The 18,253-nt window shown below is 44.5% G+C and overlaps 1 protein-coding gene across 1 annotated transcript in view; it reads left to right on the forward strand.

Annotated features, from left to right (window-relative positions):
- Positions 1 to 18,253, forward strand: part of SLC38A6 (solute carrier family 38 member 6) — a 393,044-nt gene that overhangs the window by 40,828 nt on the left and 333,963 nt on the right. The window contains exon 2 of the mRNA XM_085626179.1: positions 9,301 to 9,431. Coding sequence (XP_085482305.1) covers positions 9,301 to 9,431 — 131 coding nt within the window. The remainder of the gene's footprint in view (positions 1 to 9,300; positions 9,432 to 18,253) is intronic.

Raw genomic sequence — 18,253 nt, forward strand, 5'->3', positions numbered from 1 at the left:
ATTGCTCTTCACACAGCTACCTGGTGTCCTGTTATGTTAAGACGTAAGCAGGGTATGATTCTGAAAATCCCTACCAGAAATGACTTAAAGCAGGGATGTCTGTTGGCCCCCCCTATGTTTTTCACTGTATATGGCGTATTTGCCTGATGTGTTGAGTAAGGTTGCTGGTGATGCCCCCAAATTAGGCTCTTATCCTTTAGGGATTCTCCTATATGCGGGTGAACTTGTTTTGATAGACCTGACTCCAAAAAGCCTCCAGAAACGTCTCGCTAGCTTGGCATCATGCTCAGTCAGTTTCTGAATGTTAATATAAATAAAACCAAGGTCAAGAGGTTCCGTCCAAAGGGGGTTCGGACCAATACAAAGTATATAGTTCTATAATAATTCTACCATAGAAGTAGTAAAGTCGTACACTTATCTCTGAAGAATTATATTGACAAATTTGGCTGACAATAAATATATTGCATATAAATCAAATAAGTGACGTGCTCATGGAAATGCACTAAAGACATCTTATCGAGCAAAAGGTCACAGGCACTTTACTAATCTCTTAACAGTATAATAAAAGAAGATTCCTTCAACCTTTTTATATGCTAAAGAAACAATAAATATTAATCAATGGCACTTTATGCATAAGGTAGAGGGAGAGATTCTTCCACATTTTTCACTTAAACTTCAATGTTTTCAAAAGAAGTGCTAAGGTTACAATTAGGACTTGTGAGCACTTACATAAGAGGACTAGCCGCTATTTTACGATGGTATCATTGTACTATATATGCCAAAGAAAAGACTTTAAGGAGTCTTATGGCCTTGGAATGTCTCCTTTCCTCTACAAAGGCTGGTTTGTTTTTAACTTACCCTTTATCTGCACTTCAGCACCTTTCTTTGACTAGACTAGATATTCAGAATATGAGCTATGCCCATCTTAAAAATCATGTAGAGGATACCATGACAAAATTGCTCCATGGAGAATGATATGGATATATGTAGAATGAAATACCGTTTCCATGGTGTTATTCATTCATGTCAGACAGAAGTCTCCCAAGCGATGGAACCTGGAACAGAGGGAGCATAAAAGTATAATGCTATGTAGGTTGAACTGTCTATTGCTAAAAACTGTGACGGGTGCATGGCAAAGTGTAGTCTGGGAGGAAAGAACATATGCACCTAACGTTATAATGACATACAGACCTTTGAACATGTTATGTTTGTCTGTCCCGTTTTAAAGGTCTACCACAAAAGATTTTTTTAAACCACTTTTTAAAATGCATTGCAACAGCTAAAGCTGCTTTGGAGGTGATAAACTGTATATTGTAGATCTTATTGTTCGTTCTAAATCTCTAATAAAAGAATAAACTAAACCTAAAAAACTCTACTCCAATCCACCCCACCATAGTTCAGTCCATCCCACTCAATCCAATCAGCCCACTACACTCCAATCTACCTCGCTTCAATCTCTCTGTGCCTCTCTCGCCCCTAGAAAAGATATAAACTGTTGGGTGCAGAAGAGGAGCTTCCGGGGGTTGACTGATGAATCCCTGGGTCCCCTCATTGCCTATTTCAAGTCTCTTCCCTCTCAGGATATCGACTCTTCGGCACGGGAGCTTGCGAGCACTATCGCAAAGGCAGTGAACACTCTTGCCCCCCTCAAATCTCTATATAGCGCCAGGAAACGCCTCTCAGCGCCCTGGTACTCCGAATCTCTCAGAGTTCAGAGGCAGGCATGTAGGAGGCAAGAAAGGCTCTGGAGAGCACAGCCCGATGCGGAAGGTCGGACTAAGCATAGAAATCTCCTTAAGAGCTATAAAGCGGCGGTGCTGGTTGAAAAGCAATCTTATTTCTCTAACCTCACTTCCTCTCTTACTTCCCCTGGAGACCTGTTTAAAATTGTAGACACCTTATCCCTTGGCCATCACCCAGACCCCATAGTCCCTTCACAAGAACTCTGTGATCAGATTTCTTCCTTTTTCCACACCAAAATTTTAGACATTTACACAGCCCTCCAGACGGACAATTTGACTCGGGCCTTCTCTCCTGATTCGGGGAATACTACTCTCCCTATCGAAACCTGCCTCAGTTTCCCCCTTCTTACGGCCAAGGACCTCGATAAACTCTTGGATTCTCTTAGGTCAGGCTCTCCTCTTGACCCCTGTCCGCTCAAAGTCTTAAAAAACTGTAGGGCCACTCTAATCCCCCCCCCTGTTGGCAGTTATGAACAGGGCTATATCCAGTGGTGCTTTTCCAGCCTCCTGGAAAACAGCTATTGTAAAGCCCCTCTTAAAAAAGGCCACTTTGGACCCTGGGACTTTAAAGAACTTCCGTCCCATCTCCCTTCTCCCTGCCCCGGCCAAGATGTTGGAGGCTCATCTGAATTTCCATCTCAGCGCCTTTCTTGATAAAACCTGCCTGCTTGATCCATCTCAGCACGGTTTCAGAAAGGCGCATAGTACTGAGTCAGCTCTTACAGTGGTGGTCAATAATATCCGCGCTAAGGTCGACAGGGGTCAGACCACCCTTCTGATCCTGCTCGACCTTATAGCCGCGTTTGACACCCTGTCCCCCACTATCTTGGCCTCCCGTCTCAGTGAGATGGGGGTGGAGGGTCTGGCTCTTAGTCTCCTTACCTCCTTTCTTAACAACAGGGAGCAAAGGGTTAAATTGGGTGACTTCCTCTTCACCGCCAAGCCTTTGCAGTGCGGGGTCCCTCAGGGCTCTTCTTTGAGCCCTACACTTTTCAACGTTTATGTGGCCCCACTCGCTAGGCTTGTCAGGTCCTTTGGACTGGAAGTACTCTCGTACGCCGATGACACCCAAATCATGGTCTCCCTGTCACAATCTGTTGGGTCCACGGCCCTAATCTTTAGGAACTGTATGGGGGCCGTGGCAGGTTGGATGACGTCAAACTTCCTAAAGTTGAATGGGGAGAAGACTGAGATCCTTGTGTTCGGGGGAAACAAGGAGGTTTGGTCAGCCGATTGGTGCCCATCGACTCTGGGAGTATGCCCCCAGCCATCCCCCGTTGCCCGAAATCTGGGAGTCCTATTTGACACCTCACTTGCCTTTGATAAGCAAGTGAATAGGACCGTTTCCACCTGCTGTGGGGTCCTAAGGGTGCTGAGAAAGCTCACCCATTACCTCACCCATGACGCCCGGAAACAAGTCTCGGTTGCCCTCCTATCTTCGCGCTTGGACTACTGCAACGCCCTTTATCTTGGGATGAGCAACAAACTGGTTCATCGACTGCAAGTGGTCCAGAACGCGGCAGCAAGGTTTGTCGTTAATGCCCCTAGACGCTCCTCAGGAACTGCGATCAGGAAACATCTTCATTGGCTCCCGGTGCATGCCAGAATAAAATTTAAAACCCTGATTATCATCCACCGGGCTCTTCATGACGCAGGGGCCGAGGGCATTAGGTCTCTGCTGTCGTACTACACCCCAGGTAGGGCCCTGCGTTCCGCCAGGCAGAAGTTGCTAACCGTCCCACACGTTGCGAAGGCAAGGTGGGGAGGCAGGGCCTTCTTTGCTCTTGCCCCCAGACTTTGGAACGAGCTTCCCCTTGATCTCAGGAATCAGGAATCTCTTACTCTGTTTCGCAGAGGCCTTAAAACTTTGCTTTTCTCTGAAGCTTACCCTTAATGCTTCTTCCTCTCCTTATCTTGGATCTGGCTGATTGCTTTCCATCAGTTGCGCCTGGACGCCTTCGGGCAAAGTAGCGCATTATAAATTCCCTATCAATCAATCAATCAATCAATTCAATCCACCCCACTTCAATCCAACCCAATCCACCCCACTCCAGTCCAATCCAATCCACCCCACTCTGGTCCAGTTCAATCCACTTTTATTCACCCCACCCCACTCCAAACCACCCTACTCTAATACAATCCACCCTACTCTAATTGAATCCAATCCACCCCACCCCAAACCAATCTAATCCACCCCAATCTTATCTAATCCACCAGAGTCCAAACTACTTTACCCCATTTCAGTCCACCCCACTCCAATCCACCCCATCTAGTCCGCTCACTCCACTCAATCCAGCCCACTCTACCCCAACCTGTTCCAGTCCAATCCACCTCACTAGCTCAACCCACTCCCCCCTATTCCACCCTGCTCCACTCTGCCGCTCGCCTCTACACCACTCCACTTCACTCTGACATTCTCTGCCACTGAACCAATGAACTGTACTCCCCTCTACCCCCCTACTCCACTCTATGACACTCAACTCCTACAAATCCAGTCTACGGCACTCTACTCCCCCCCCCCCCCCCCCACTCCACTATAGGACACTCTACGCCACTAACTTTTAGCCATGCTGAACAGCAGCCACATTTGTGTACAACATGGCATAACCAAATTGCCATTAGCTCCTGTATCTGCGATACTTATTGGCTTTTCCAAAGCTTGTTCTGATGTTGCTTGCAGCTAATCAGAGCGCTTGCACCGGCAGAATTCTGATTCTCATAGGAGTGAACTGGCCCAATAGAAATAAAGATTGCTGGGCCAGTCAGGACGTTCCATTTTTACATTGGAGCTCCCACAAGAGTCTCTGGAGCCTCTCACGAGCCCAACTGTCGAGATATTTATAAAAAAAATGTTTAACCTTAATTTCTCAAAAACGACTGAACGGATTTACACCAAATCACAAAAAGCACAATCCGCGGGCTAAGATCTAGCTTCCTGCCAAATCGGGTGTAATTCCGTCTAAAGAAATCAGTGGAAAATGCATGGGGATTTTACATCTTGGGAGCCCCCTTTGTTCTCGGTCCCCGCTTGACGGATCACTTCAAAATTCTCCATACACAAACTGTCAAAGTAGCACCTTTTTGCAACGTTTCGTTGAAAGGTGCCACAGTTATTAGCAACATAAATACTTTTCCTATGGAACAGCTGACCTAACTATAACATCTCAGTGGCGACCGCCCCTCTGTAATTATATATGTATATATCACCCATAAACAAGCTCCTACAGTACCATATCCTCGCCACTCCATGCGCACAGTCCACCTCAAAGACTACAGTACCATATTTATCAACTTGTAAATAATATCTTTTACACATGCTACTTGTAACATCAAACTTGTCTTGCTATGAGAAAAAAAGTGACTGTCCTTCAGTGACTTGTTGCATTGAAGTTAATTATTCCATCATTTAGATTGGCTAGTCTACCTTGATATCTAAGGCAGATTGCACACTTTCACCCTTGATACTCTAGTATTCATATCTGCTTCGAATGGGGGATACGAAAGAATATCATTTTATTTGTATTGGGGCAGGTAATTCCTCAATTTATCAAATGTGTTTCTGTCCCCAGGAGCAGATAATTTAGGATATGCACACCATAGAGTTCCGTGACTGGGTGAAGGCACTGAGCTTGCAGCGTTTTGCCTCTGTTGTATCCTCAGTTAGCCTAAGAACATGTAAAGTTATGGGCAATTCTTTTTTTTACTAATGTGGTATATTTATTTATATGCACTCCAACCATTCACGCACAAGTTCAGCTGGCCTTGGTATAATTGTTTTACAATGAGCAACACTTTCAGGTTAATAATTGCTATTTGCATTACTTCCTCCCAGAATTCATTCTGCAGTATTTGCTCTGACTCATTGTCTGTCGCGACCATTACAATACAGAAGAGAAAAGATTGCTTACATTCCTTGAGGATTACTTTGTTTCCCCTCTCACAATAGGAGAATATGTTACTCACTATCCATTCAGCATACATTAGCCCAGTAGGTTTAGCCAGCATCACACCTACATTGCTTACATCATTTATTTTTCCTGTTGCATGATGGTTGACCTAGTTTGAATGTTTTATGTTGTGTGTCCAAACTAAAGAATATCAGTGACAGATAAAATATTTCGGTTTGGTTTTCTACAGGAATTATAAGTATTAAACATAAACCTGTGGCAATATAGTCTGCCCAAAATATTGACTTTGGCAGTATTGCAAAGGCATGCCCCATTATTGATTTACTATTCTTAACTCCACATCTATGTACCCTGGTAATACATATATGTTTAAGTAGGTAGAGGAATAGTGAATCTATACTAACCCTTTAAAACTTGACGTCACAATGTTTTTTGCAGGTCAATATTTTAGTCCTCCATAGTCTGGCTTGCAGCCTTTGGCGACCTAATATGTGAGGAAGGAGTGTGGTGGGTCAGCGTACCTGAAAATTGTAGCCAGCTTCTTGCCATCAGTTGTGTCAGAGTTCTCGGAGTTTAACTGGTTAACCGATTCCATGCTGTATTGAGGAGGCTAAGGGCCTCGGATATGGTTGGATATCCATGACTTCAAACAAAAGATTTCTTGAGGAATACTTTTGATCCATGAGCTTAATCCTTTGGCTAAGCAGTATCTGCACCCTCCATCGTTTCACATGTGTTCTAGGAATGCCCATTGATAGATCTAGGTGAAAGGTTGCGGCAGCGAGAATATAATTTGTTTTGATTCTAGTAGCATGTAAAGGTTGCCTGATAAATGTGTGCTTGTATTATGATAGCTTTTTTCTTGAAAGTCATCCTACAAATTCTTATGTGGTACCTAGTTTTCCCTTAACCTGGTCACTAAGCTATATTCTGTGTGGTGTGAGGTTTCTGATCACGCATCATATATGTCACTCAAAACTTCAATATAAGTAGATCTCGTCACATCTTTTATTAAGTTCAAATAACTGGTATTAAACTTTCAACAAACACATCCTTTTTAATACTAGAAACATAGTGTGGGGAATGCATTCTTTCTTTAGAGGAAAAGAGGAAGCAAATATCTATTCTTAATAAAAAATATCTATATCTTAATCTGGACTGCCTTTCTGTTATTGAAACTTGGCTTAAAGATTGGTGTAATCCAGACATTGCCCAAACCCTCCCCCCAGGATATCATTTACATAGGCAAGACAGACTAGACCAAAGAGGTGGAAGTCTGGCTATAATATATCGTAACAAGCTCAAATGCTCTACATTTGAACTTATAGGGGTCAAAGAGGCGGAAAGCCTTGGATTCTGCTTTCAAGTGGAAAGCTCCATCTCTTCTCTGGAGCCCTGATCTACCGCTCCCCAGGTGCGAGTCTCATCTTTCTAGACACCATTGGAGACACATCAAGCACCCTAGTTATTAGATACTCCAATTTTACATTGCTTGGCGATTTTTAATGTCCACTTGGATTCGCAGACCACCCCTGGAGGCAAAAACGTTTTAGAAATTTTAGATACTTTGGGCCTTGATCAATGGATTGCTGGCCCGACACACTGCGCTGGGCACACCCTCGATGGAATCCGCTCAAATTTCACCATGCTAAAACTCGAGTCCTCAGTCACGTTAACCTCGTCTGACCACAAATGTATTCCCTTTGCAATTAGACACCATAGCATATAAACCACTGGCGGTTCCTCACTAAACGCCCATAAAACCGTGCAAATGTGGTAAAAAACGTTAGCCAATCCGAACCTCCGCACCAAAGCAGCTGTAGGTAAGCCCACTTTGACAGAAGATCCCTCACTAGATACCCACTTTTTCAACTCCTGGATGGCCTCACTTAGCAACACCTTTTCTCTGCCTGCTGCAACAAAAAGGAAGGCTGCCAACAAAGCATCCGCCCCTTGGTTCATTCAAAAGTTAAGAGAATTACAAGGGCAATGTAGACTGCTCGAATGCAGATGAAGGAGAAGTTATAAACTAGAAGAGCTAACTCCCTTTAAATATGCTCTCAAAACCTACCATCAACAAATTAAAACTGAAAAGAAATCCTACATCACCAATCTAATTAGGCAGGCAGACTCTGATCAAATAACAATTTTTAAAATTGTGAAATCCTTTATGCACCCTAAAGAACTAGAACACGAGATTCCGCCATCACAGCCTTTGTCTGTAGCCTCTGCTTGCCATATGGTCACTCTTTTACTGTATTATATTCATTCATTTACTATCAATGTCCAATACAACTAGATACAAATCTTTGTCTTTAGCACGTAATACGGTGGTGTGCTTCTTTTTAAAGTTTTGTTTTATTTGGTACAAGCATGTAGATGGCTTTGCATTTTTCAATAGAAATGTGAAAGGATTGTTGGTAAATATTTTTCAATACAGTGTTCCACTTTACATCTGATTTTATTTTTAGCGATTTTTCCATGTGCTAAAGTGGCAATGATGCTTTATCCAGGCCTGAGAGGGTACAGAATAGAGTTTCCAAATTATTAGTGTAAGTGAATTACATCATTCAGCTTGTGTAGCATTTTATGTATAAAACTAGGCATGGGTGTGAAATTCCACTCCACTTGCAGTTTGAGAGTTTTTATCACTCAGCGCTCTGGGGAGTACTGAAGCACTCTGCTCCTCAGAGTTTTTTTCCCAACGTTAAGTTGCAGAGTGAGGAAAATCTTACTCCAGACCACCACCCGGCAAGATTTCTCAAGAATAGCAGACGCGATTGTCACTACCGCTCGTGCTGAGAAACCTTCCATTCGCGTTGACGAAGCTGCCGTGCGAGTAGTACATCTACTCGAGTGGTAGAAAGAAGCAATGCCCTCTTGTGCTGTGCGTGGTGCCATTTGCTCTAATTTTACAGCGCGGGACAGACACCCTGTGTTAAATCAAATCATACGGCCCGATGTAGCGCACTCCACCACTTGCGTAACCCCAGGTAGCACGTGGAGTTTTTTAGTCACTAAGCAGAGTTCTACTTAGCGGAATTCCACTAGCTCCACGCAGGCCTATATAAAACCTATTTATTTTCTACCCTGATATAGTTTACTGAGAGAGGGGAGGAGAATGACTCATTTCCTAATTCCAAGTGGATTCAAAATTTCGAGAAGAGACTCAAACATACGTGGCAAGTGTTTGGCTTAGACAATACACCGTGACAGAATTTGGCAGAGGAAAGTAAATACTGTGCCTTTAACTAAGAAAAATAACTTGGTATGTGTCAGGATTCTGACTTAGCAGAGAACGAGGTGGTGGTGTTGTAGTCCTCAGAGATGGGGTATTTTGAACATTAGCACTGAGCAAGATCTATTTTGCAGTTTTTGTTCTTGCAGAACCAGGTGTGCTATGTCTTCTGTGGTTCGGTAATGCCGACCACCTTCACACAGCAGAGCTATAGCACTGCATGCGTCAGGTCTACATGGGCAGTTTACTATTGCACTTTATACCACCCAGCGCTGAAAATTTGTATTTAGGAATACATCCTTTAATCCATTTAACTAAGTATATATCTTGTTAGTAAGAAGATAACTTGTATACTGATATAAAAACTGTCGAAAATGTTAGTTATCTTATATACTGTTTTCTCTTTTCACAGAGATCAACAGGACACAGATCCTCGGGTACTTCCTTTGGTTTCTCTGTGTTAAATCTGATGAATGCTATCATGGGGAGTGGAATTCTAGGCCTATCCTTTGCTATGGCGAGCACAGGAATAATAGGATTCAGGTATGTGTTCACAACAAATATATGACGTTCGAGTAGTAGAATAGTTAATGCAGCATTATATTGTGAGAACTACTTTCTAGCTCCTATGCAATTTTTGGAGAGCCCAGCAATTACCAACTTTTTTAAATCACCAAAGTACTAAAAGCAGGCTTCCTTTTTTGTTTCATTTTTTATTTCAAGTATTCTAGAGTGCTATTCCACTCTTAATACACTTAAGAGCACTGAATAATTATGCAAACTTTATAAGAAAAGGTCAGGAGAAGTTAGAATCCAGTCAGATGAGAGGTGAGAACATCTATACCATAGTCCTTGGTCGCTGTGTCCATATTTCGTGATTAACATTCAAAGGCTAGCCTGATCTGGTCTATTTTCAGGTATTTCCTGAAACACATATTGTTGGTTTCTGTCTCCAGCTTCGAGCTGCAAAATTCACTGTGTTTTAGCATCTTGAAACTTATTGGTTGATAGGTGTACAGTTTATATATATATATCTTCACTGAAAAAACCATAGGTTTCAGGGACGTTATAGTTAGTTGAACATTTCACTCGCACAAAACCAAAGAAATTCGGCCGTTCTAGTTAGTAGAGCGAACTATAACTCGCGCCCACGCAAATCACTGCTTCAATGACATCACTGATGACATCATCCAGTGAATGTGTGTTTCTTTAAAGTTTAAATATGTTTTATGTATGTGTGTGTATATATATATATATATATTATATATATATATATATATATATATATATATATATATATATATATATATATATATATATATACACACATACAATTATAGGTACATTCTCTGTTAGGAATGAACATCCGGCACTCCAAGGTAAATTTTGACACTCGGTCTCCTTTATTGTCAGATGAAGTTTAGCATCTACGCGTTTCAGCAGACTCACGCTGCCTTGCTCACGATGCCTGAGCGCCATTTTTTTGTCAATAAAATAGATCACAAGTGGTGAGCAACATCAAGGAGGGACTCAACACATTGTGTTTAAAGCTCCACTGTTTGCAATTTGGCAGCCATTTTTTAACATGTTCATTCTTTACCATTAGACATGTTTTTTATCATTAGAAGAGTTTCTCCAATGCTTTTTAAATGTCTTATTCACATATACTTGTGTATCTAAAAGATTCTTTAAAATGAGATATATATATATAAAACGAATCTCATCCTTGCGAAAGAGCAGGACCCAGAAGGGAAGTTCAAGGAAGCCTTTATTGGTTTACAGATGACATGGCGAATGCATTTCGGCAATGACTGCCTTCCTCAGCGCCCAAGTTAACAGGTGGCTTCCATCGTTATCGGATAAATGTTCCTGCCGCTTTTATTGGTCATCATGAAAGCTCCGCCCTGTAGAACGAAGCTCCCCCTGCTAGTAGTTCCCAAGGTGGTCGAGAACTCCAACAACCAGAATGCAGTGCTCCACTTCAGGTAAGGGGTGGATGGGGGGCATGTTGCACCATGTGGTGGGGCGGAATGCAGGATTCCGATATGGATGTTGGCCAGAATGTCCTGCTTGTGGTGTCCAAGAAACGCTTCCCCGAGCCCCCTCACCGCTTCAGCCCCAAGTCTCAGGATTTTCATCAGCAGGGGCAGCTGTGCAGATACACGCCGCCCAAAGTGCAATGAAATCACCGCACCACTGCTCCGGAGCTCCCAGTCCTCGAGGCGGACACGAACCAATTCACTACCGTGAAGTAAACAGAACAGCCGAAGCAGCGCCAGTTTCGGTCCAGTCCTTAGTGAAGCGGGGGTCGCAGTGATGTGTCTCTGGCTGACACAGGCTAAATAAAATGAATCTCATCCTTGCGAAAGAGCAGGACCCAGAAGGGAAGTTCAAGGAAGCCTTTATTGGTTTACAGATGACATGGCGAATGCATTTCGGCAATGACTGCCTTCCTCAGCGCCCAAGTTAACAGGTGGCTTCCATCGTTATCGGATAAATGTTCCTGCCGCTTTTATTGGTCATCATGAAAGCTCCGCCCTGTAGAACGAAGCTCCCCCTGCTAGTAGTTCCCAAGGTGGTCGAGAACTCCAACAACCAGAATGCAGTGCTCCGCTTCAGGTAAGTGGTGGATGGGGGGCATGTTGCACCATGTGGTGGGGCGGAATGCAGGATTCCGATATGGATGTTGGCCAGAATGTCCTGCTTGTGGTGTCCAAGAAACGCTTCCCCGAGCCCCCTCACCGCTTCAGCCCCAAGTCTCAGGATTTTCATCAGCAGGGGCAGCTGTGCAGATACACGCCGCCCAAAGTGCAATGAAATCACCGCACCACTGCTCCGGAGCTCCCAGTCCTCGAGGCGGACACGAACCAATTCACTACCGTGAAGTAAACAGAACAGCCGAAGCAGCGCCAGTTTCGGTCCAGTCCTTAGTGAAGCGGGGGTCGCAGTGATGTGTCTCTGGCTGACACAGGCTAAATAAAACGAATCTCATCCTTGCGAAAGAGCAGGACCCAGAAGGGAAGTTCAAGGAAGCCTTTATTGGTTTACAGATGACATGGCGAATGCATTTCGGCAATGACTGCCTTCCTCAGCGCCCAAGTTAACAGGTGGCTTCCATCGTTATCGGATAAATGTTCCTGCCGCTTTTATTGGTCATCATGAAAGCTCCGCCCTGTAGAACGAAGCTCCCCCTGCTAGTAGTTCCCAAGGTGGTAGAGAACTCCAACAACCAGAATGCAGTGCTCCGCTTCAGGTAAGTGGTGGATGGGGGGCATGTTGCACCATGTGGTGGGGCGGAATGCAGGATTCCGATATGGATGTTGGCCAGAATGTCCTGCTTGTGGTGTCCAAGAAAAGCTTCCCCGAGCCCCCTCACCGCTTCAGCCCCAAGTCTCAGGATTTTCATCAGCAGGGGCAGCTGTGCAGATACACGCCGCCCAAAGTGCAATGAAATCACCGCACCACTGCTCCGGAGCTCCCAGTCCTCGAGGCGGACACGAACCAATTCACTACCGTGAAGTAAACAGAACAGCCGAAGCAGCGCCAGTTTCGGTCCAGTCCTTAGTGAAGCGGGGGTCGCAGTGATGTGTCTCTGGCTGACACAGGCTAAATAAAACTAATCTCATCCTTGTGAAAGAGCAGGACCCAGAAGGGAAGTTCAAGGAAGCCTTTATTGGTTTACAGATGACATGGCGAATGCATTTCGGCAATGACTGCCTTCCTCCGCGCCCAAGTTAACAGGTGGCTTCCATCGTTATCGGATAAATGTTCCTGCCGCTTTTAGTGGTCATCATGAAAGCTCCGCCCTGTAGAACGAAGCTCCCCCTGCTAGTAGTTCCCAAGGTGGTCGAGAACTCCAACAACCAGAATGCAGTGCTCCGCTTCAGGTAAGTGGTGGATGGGGGGCATGTTGCACCATGTGGTGGGGCGGAATGCAGGATTCCGATATGGATGTTGGCCAGAATGTCCTGCTTGTGGTGTCCAAGAAACGCTTCCCCGAGCCCCCTCACCGCTTCAGCCCCAAGTCTCAGGATTTTCATCAGCAGGGGCAGCTGTGCAGATACACGCCGCCCAAAGTGCAATGAAATCACCGCACCACTGCTCCGGAGCTCCCAGTCCTCGAGGCGGACACGAACCAATTCACTACCGTGAAGTAAACAGAACAGCCGAAGCAGCGCCAGTTTCGGTCCAGTCCTTAGTGAAGCGGGGGTCGCAGTGATGTGTCTCTGGCTGACACAGGCTAAATAAAACGAATCTCATCCTTGCGAAAGAGCAGGACCCAGAAGGGAAGTTCAAGGAAGCCTTTATTGGTTTACAGATGACATGGCGAATGCATTTCGGCAATGACTGCCTTCCTCAGCGCCCAAGTTAACAGGTGGCTTCCATCGTTATCGGATAAATGTTCCTGCCGCTTTTATTGGTCATCATGAAAGCTCCGCCCTGTAGAACGAAGCTCCCCCTGCTAGTAGTTCCCAAGGTGGTCGAGAACTCCAACAACCAGAATGCAGTGTTCCGCTTCAGGTAAGTGGTGGATGGGGGGCATGTTGCACCATGTGGTGGGGCGGAATGCAGGATTCCGATATGGATGTTGGCCAGAATGTCCTGCTTGTGGTGTCCAAGAAACGCTTCCCCGAGCCCCCTCACCGCTTCAGCCCCAAGTCTCAGGATTTTCATCAGCAGGGGCAGCTGTGCAGATACACGCCGCCCAAAGTGCAATGAAATCACCGCACCACTGCTCCGGAGCTCCCAGTCCTCGAGGCGGACACGAACCAATTCACTACCGTGAAGTAAACAGAACAGCCGAAGCAGCGCCAGTTTCGGTCCAGTCCTTAGTGAAGCGGGGGTCGCAGTGATGTGTCTCTGGCTTACACAGGCTAAATAAAACGAATCTCATCCTTGCGAAAGAGCAGGACCCAGAAGGGAAGTTCAAGGAAGCCTTTATTGGTTTACAGATGACATGGCGAATGCATTTCGGCAACGACTGCCTTCCTCAGCGCCCAAGTTAACAGGTTAACAGGTGGCTTCCATCGTTATCGGATAAATGTTCCTGCCACTTTTATTGGTCATCATGAAAGCTCCGCCCTATATATATATGCATGCCAAGGTGTATTGAAGAATGAGTGGGTGTATCAGTGTCTGAATGGATGATTTAGTAGGTGCGTGACTGCTTGTATAAGTGACTGATTAAGTGTATCTTACTGAATGCATGGGTTAGTGAGTAAACTGTGTAAATGTCTGTATCAGTCTGTCAGTTGGTGTATAAGCGGCTGCATGGGTTGGTGAGTAGCTACATGACTGTCCATATGGGTTATTGATTGGTTGTCTTAGTATCTGTATGGGTGCCTGAGTGTCTTTGTGAGTGGGTGGGGGGTGGATGACTCTGTGTGCATAGACGTGTGAGTGGGTGATTCACTGGGTGTATGGGTTCAAGAGTACATCTGTGAAGGGCTGTGTGGGTGGGTGAGTGTGTGTATGGGTGTGTTGGTGAGTGAGTGGATGTCCCAGTGGTAAATATGTGAGTTACTACATATGTGAAAGGCAGTATATGGGAGTGTTGGGATATATAAATGACTATACATGAGAGTGAGTGATTGCGAGAGTAGCTGTATGGATGAGTGTCTGCTTGTATGAGTGATTGTATAAGAGAGTAAGTATGTGTTAGTATTTGTATAAATAATTGAGGTGGTCTTTGTAAAACTGTATAGGCGAGTAAATGGGTGTGATTGATTATTTGCATGACTGAGGAGGTGTGTGAGTAAGTCTATGGATGAGTGGCTGTGTGTGAGTGTATGTATAGGTGTATGAGGGCATATGATAGTGCTGTATTGATGAGTGGCTGCATGTATGAGTTACTGTATGGGGAATGAGTGGATGTGTGTGTAGACCTAAGAATCAGTGAGTGCGTATGTAGTAACTGGTATTGGTGTGTCTATGGTTTTGAATATGGTAGTCTGTATTTTAGAGTGGGTGTATCAAAGGTTATATTAGGGTGTGAGGAGGTGCATCAGATTATCTCATGGATGATGTCATCAGTGATGTCATCAGTGATGTCACTGACCATGTCATGAGTAATGTAATATGTGACGGGGAGGTGGCGGTCCCCGGGGCTGCGGGCCCCCGCTATTTATTTTTGGCATTGCCCCCGGGACCTGGCCCACCTGGTGACCTCATTAAAATGAAGCGCGGGATTCCACACTTCATGTTTTTTTTTTTTAATTCGGCGGGATTCGCGACCCCAACGTGAAGTCTGCTGTTAACAAAAAAATTATAGCTTTTTTGGGCCCTGAGGGTCCTTCTGGGACCCCCTTAGCAGGCCTAGGGAGTCAGGGTGTTTCTACCCTGCCCCCTTTTCTTTTTTTTTAACCTCTTTTTCACTGTTGTCTTGTGACTCGGTTAATGTTAAATAATGTATCGACCACAACAATTAAGGAGCTTGGCGCTGTGGAGGAATAAAGCCGAGTATGTAGAAGCCCAGCCCTGTTCATTAAATTTAAAGTAAAAGCGGCGCCATTGGTAAAGGCGTCCGGCCATGCTGTTTGGGTAAGTAGGAGGGGTGTGCTTTTGAGGAACGGCAAAATTAATTAATTAATTAAAAAACCTAAAGTGATTGTGGCGCGGTTAATAAGTAAGGATCTGAACAAACTACATTTTAAGCATAGGAGGGCAAAAGTGAAGGTGGCGAAGTGACAAATTCAGAGGAGGTTGTAATAAACCACAGGAGTATAACCCATAAACCACGTTGAGATTAGGGTAGGTACATGAAAAATACCTATCAAGTCCAATTCGGGTTGTTTTCGCATTTAATTTGCCTACAGTGCTGCTACAACTGTATCTTCCTGTTTCTTGAATTTTCGTCTGCAAATATATGATGCAATGTGCACATTCTAAAAACATTCTAGAGTCTCCCGTTTTCTTTTCAAGTAATATTTTATACATACATGTCTATTTGTCCTTCAGATTGATACCAGTTGAGATATTGTTATTTTTCAAATTCAGCGGAGGGGCATGGATGTTTGAGGGCCGGAGATGCAGAGGAGCTTGTGCTTCACTGTAAAAAAAACAGCAAACAAACGGGTTAACAAGTGGGAGGGGTGGGGGGAGTGCGGCTAAGAGAACACACAGCGAGTCTTGGGCACCATCTGTTTGGAAGTTAATTACAAACAGATGTTGCCAAAGCTCGCTCCCGCAAGGGAATCGCCAAACGTGCACGCGTTGCCATTGAAAGCAATGCAACGCGTGCACGTTTTTGGGCGAAAAAGCGAACCGATTACTAAAGGTCTCTCCTATGCAGCGCTGCATACGCGAGACCTAAAAACGAAATTAAGCAAGTCAGAGTGTTCGCAAAATGGCTAGATTGATTTTATTTACACCCAAAAATATTAGCGCTACTTTACAGAGTTTGCCAGTGAAGCAGTACTTTTGTTTTCTTGTCTTTTTTTGAACAGTTATATGACATCTCTTTATTAATGTAATAACTGCACATTCACAATTGCTTTATTAACCTTCCTGCTTTCTCAAATTTCCTCGAAAATGCACCATTTGTCCACTCTTTCAAACCCCCCCCTTAGGTTGTTCGGGCTCGCTCACTACGCTCGCTCGCTGTGGTGCAGTATGACAATCATTTTACGCCTCACCACTTTCAAATGTCACCAGCCGCCACTGCTCCTGGAATGAGAAAATGTCACCAGCCGCCACTGCTCCTGGAATGAGAGCCTCTAAGACTTTCTGCCGGTGTGAGAGGTTCTGAGACTTGCAGCAGGAGTGAGGGTCTTTGAGACTTGTTACCGGGGTGAGAGTCACTGAGACTCGTAGCCGGAGTTAAATTAGAATTGCTTCTGGTGAGTCTTGCTACAGTGAGGGCCAATGATATTTGATGGCTCATTGATAGTCTCATACACTGAGTTTTTAGGCTTGTTGCTGCAGTGTTTTGGGCTTTGTCAGTGAGATGCACATTGAGTCCAGTGGCACAGACAGCACAGGAACACATCTTGGTTTATTTTTCGCACCTATAGGATCTCACTTAGAAAGAAAAAAAGACATGGGTGAAATACTTGAATTAATCTCAGCTACTGGCAATTATTCAGGACCTGTTCCAGTCCATTTGGATTTGCCAAGTGCACCACTCTAGCCAGGGATCAGTTGTTTACAAATCAATCTTGGTCCTGCTATAGTTGGAACAGTCAAGCCCAACCTGCTATACTGGGTCACCTCACGCAAGAACACAAACAGCATATCAACGTATAGCCTTTTTGTATTTTGTCAGTGAGCTGCAACTTGATCCAAAAGAGAGAGGATGAAACCTAGGTGGGGAGAGAGTGAGTTGGAATATATATGAATGAATGAAAATGAATAAGCACATAAATGGAAAAGTGGTTAACTTTAGATTGGGGGATTTCTGCCATTGTCTCATGTTCCATTATCCCAGTGACCCCCTTCAGACGCTCACAAGTGTGCACTGCTTTGACCATGCTTGCACAAGTAGGGTCTCTCCAGAGCACTCACCCAGGAATGCTAGGTTTAGATCCAGAGCAAAAATAGCATAAGCCAAACTTCCCTGGGACACAAAATTAGAGCTACTTTAGACCACTTCCTTGCAGCATCACCAAAGGAAGGCCAAACAAGGTGTGAGGTTTCAATAAATGACCTCTACATTTGTTTTGTTGCTATCGGAGAAAGAGTGGCTAAAGGGGCAGGGGCATAAAATTATAGTTTTACATGACAGCTCCAAAATCTGTCCTCTAGAGCTGCCTTGTGATCGAGTGCCAGTGTTGGTCCTTCAATATTCTGGCTTCTCACTTGAACCCTTGTGTCTTCTTCCTCCCACAAAGCCCTACGCTTCTATGGAAATGAGTGTGTGCTAGACTGATAGTTATCAATTTGTTAGTTCAATCTCTTCTGTCAACTTTCAGCTTTGCCCGTATCTACAGTAGAGGGAGACCTAGGAAGATTTTAACAATGGAAAAGAGACTTCACTGTGACAGAGGATATGGGAAAAGAGAAACTCTGACAAAGAGTCACAGTATGTAATGAAGTTCCAAACATAAAACACAAGTAGGAAATAGACACAAAGCAAAACGGGGCGATAAGAGGACAGAAATGTGTTAATTTGAAAACATAGAACAAATACTTGGGGGCAACAAAGCTACACTCTGTAGCATACATGGCAGACACCAATCGGAAGAGTCCCAAACCCCACAGTGTGAATGGTCTGACATGAAGTTGCAAGAGAAAAGGTCTCCAAAAGCATAAACTGTTGCCAATGTTTAAATGGAGGGTGCAGGGCCGGGACCACCCCCTGTTGAGAACCTCACAAGGATAACCCATGGCACTGCATATATGGATCTTGTTTGGGTGCTCGCTCCCTT

The sequence above is a fragment of the Triturus cristatus genome, chromosome 9 (genome assembly GCF_964204655.1).
Source record: "Triturus cristatus chromosome 9, aTriCri1.1, whole genome shotgun sequence".
NCBI lineage: Eukaryota > Metazoa > Chordata > Amphibia > Caudata > Salamandridae > Triturus > Triturus cristatus.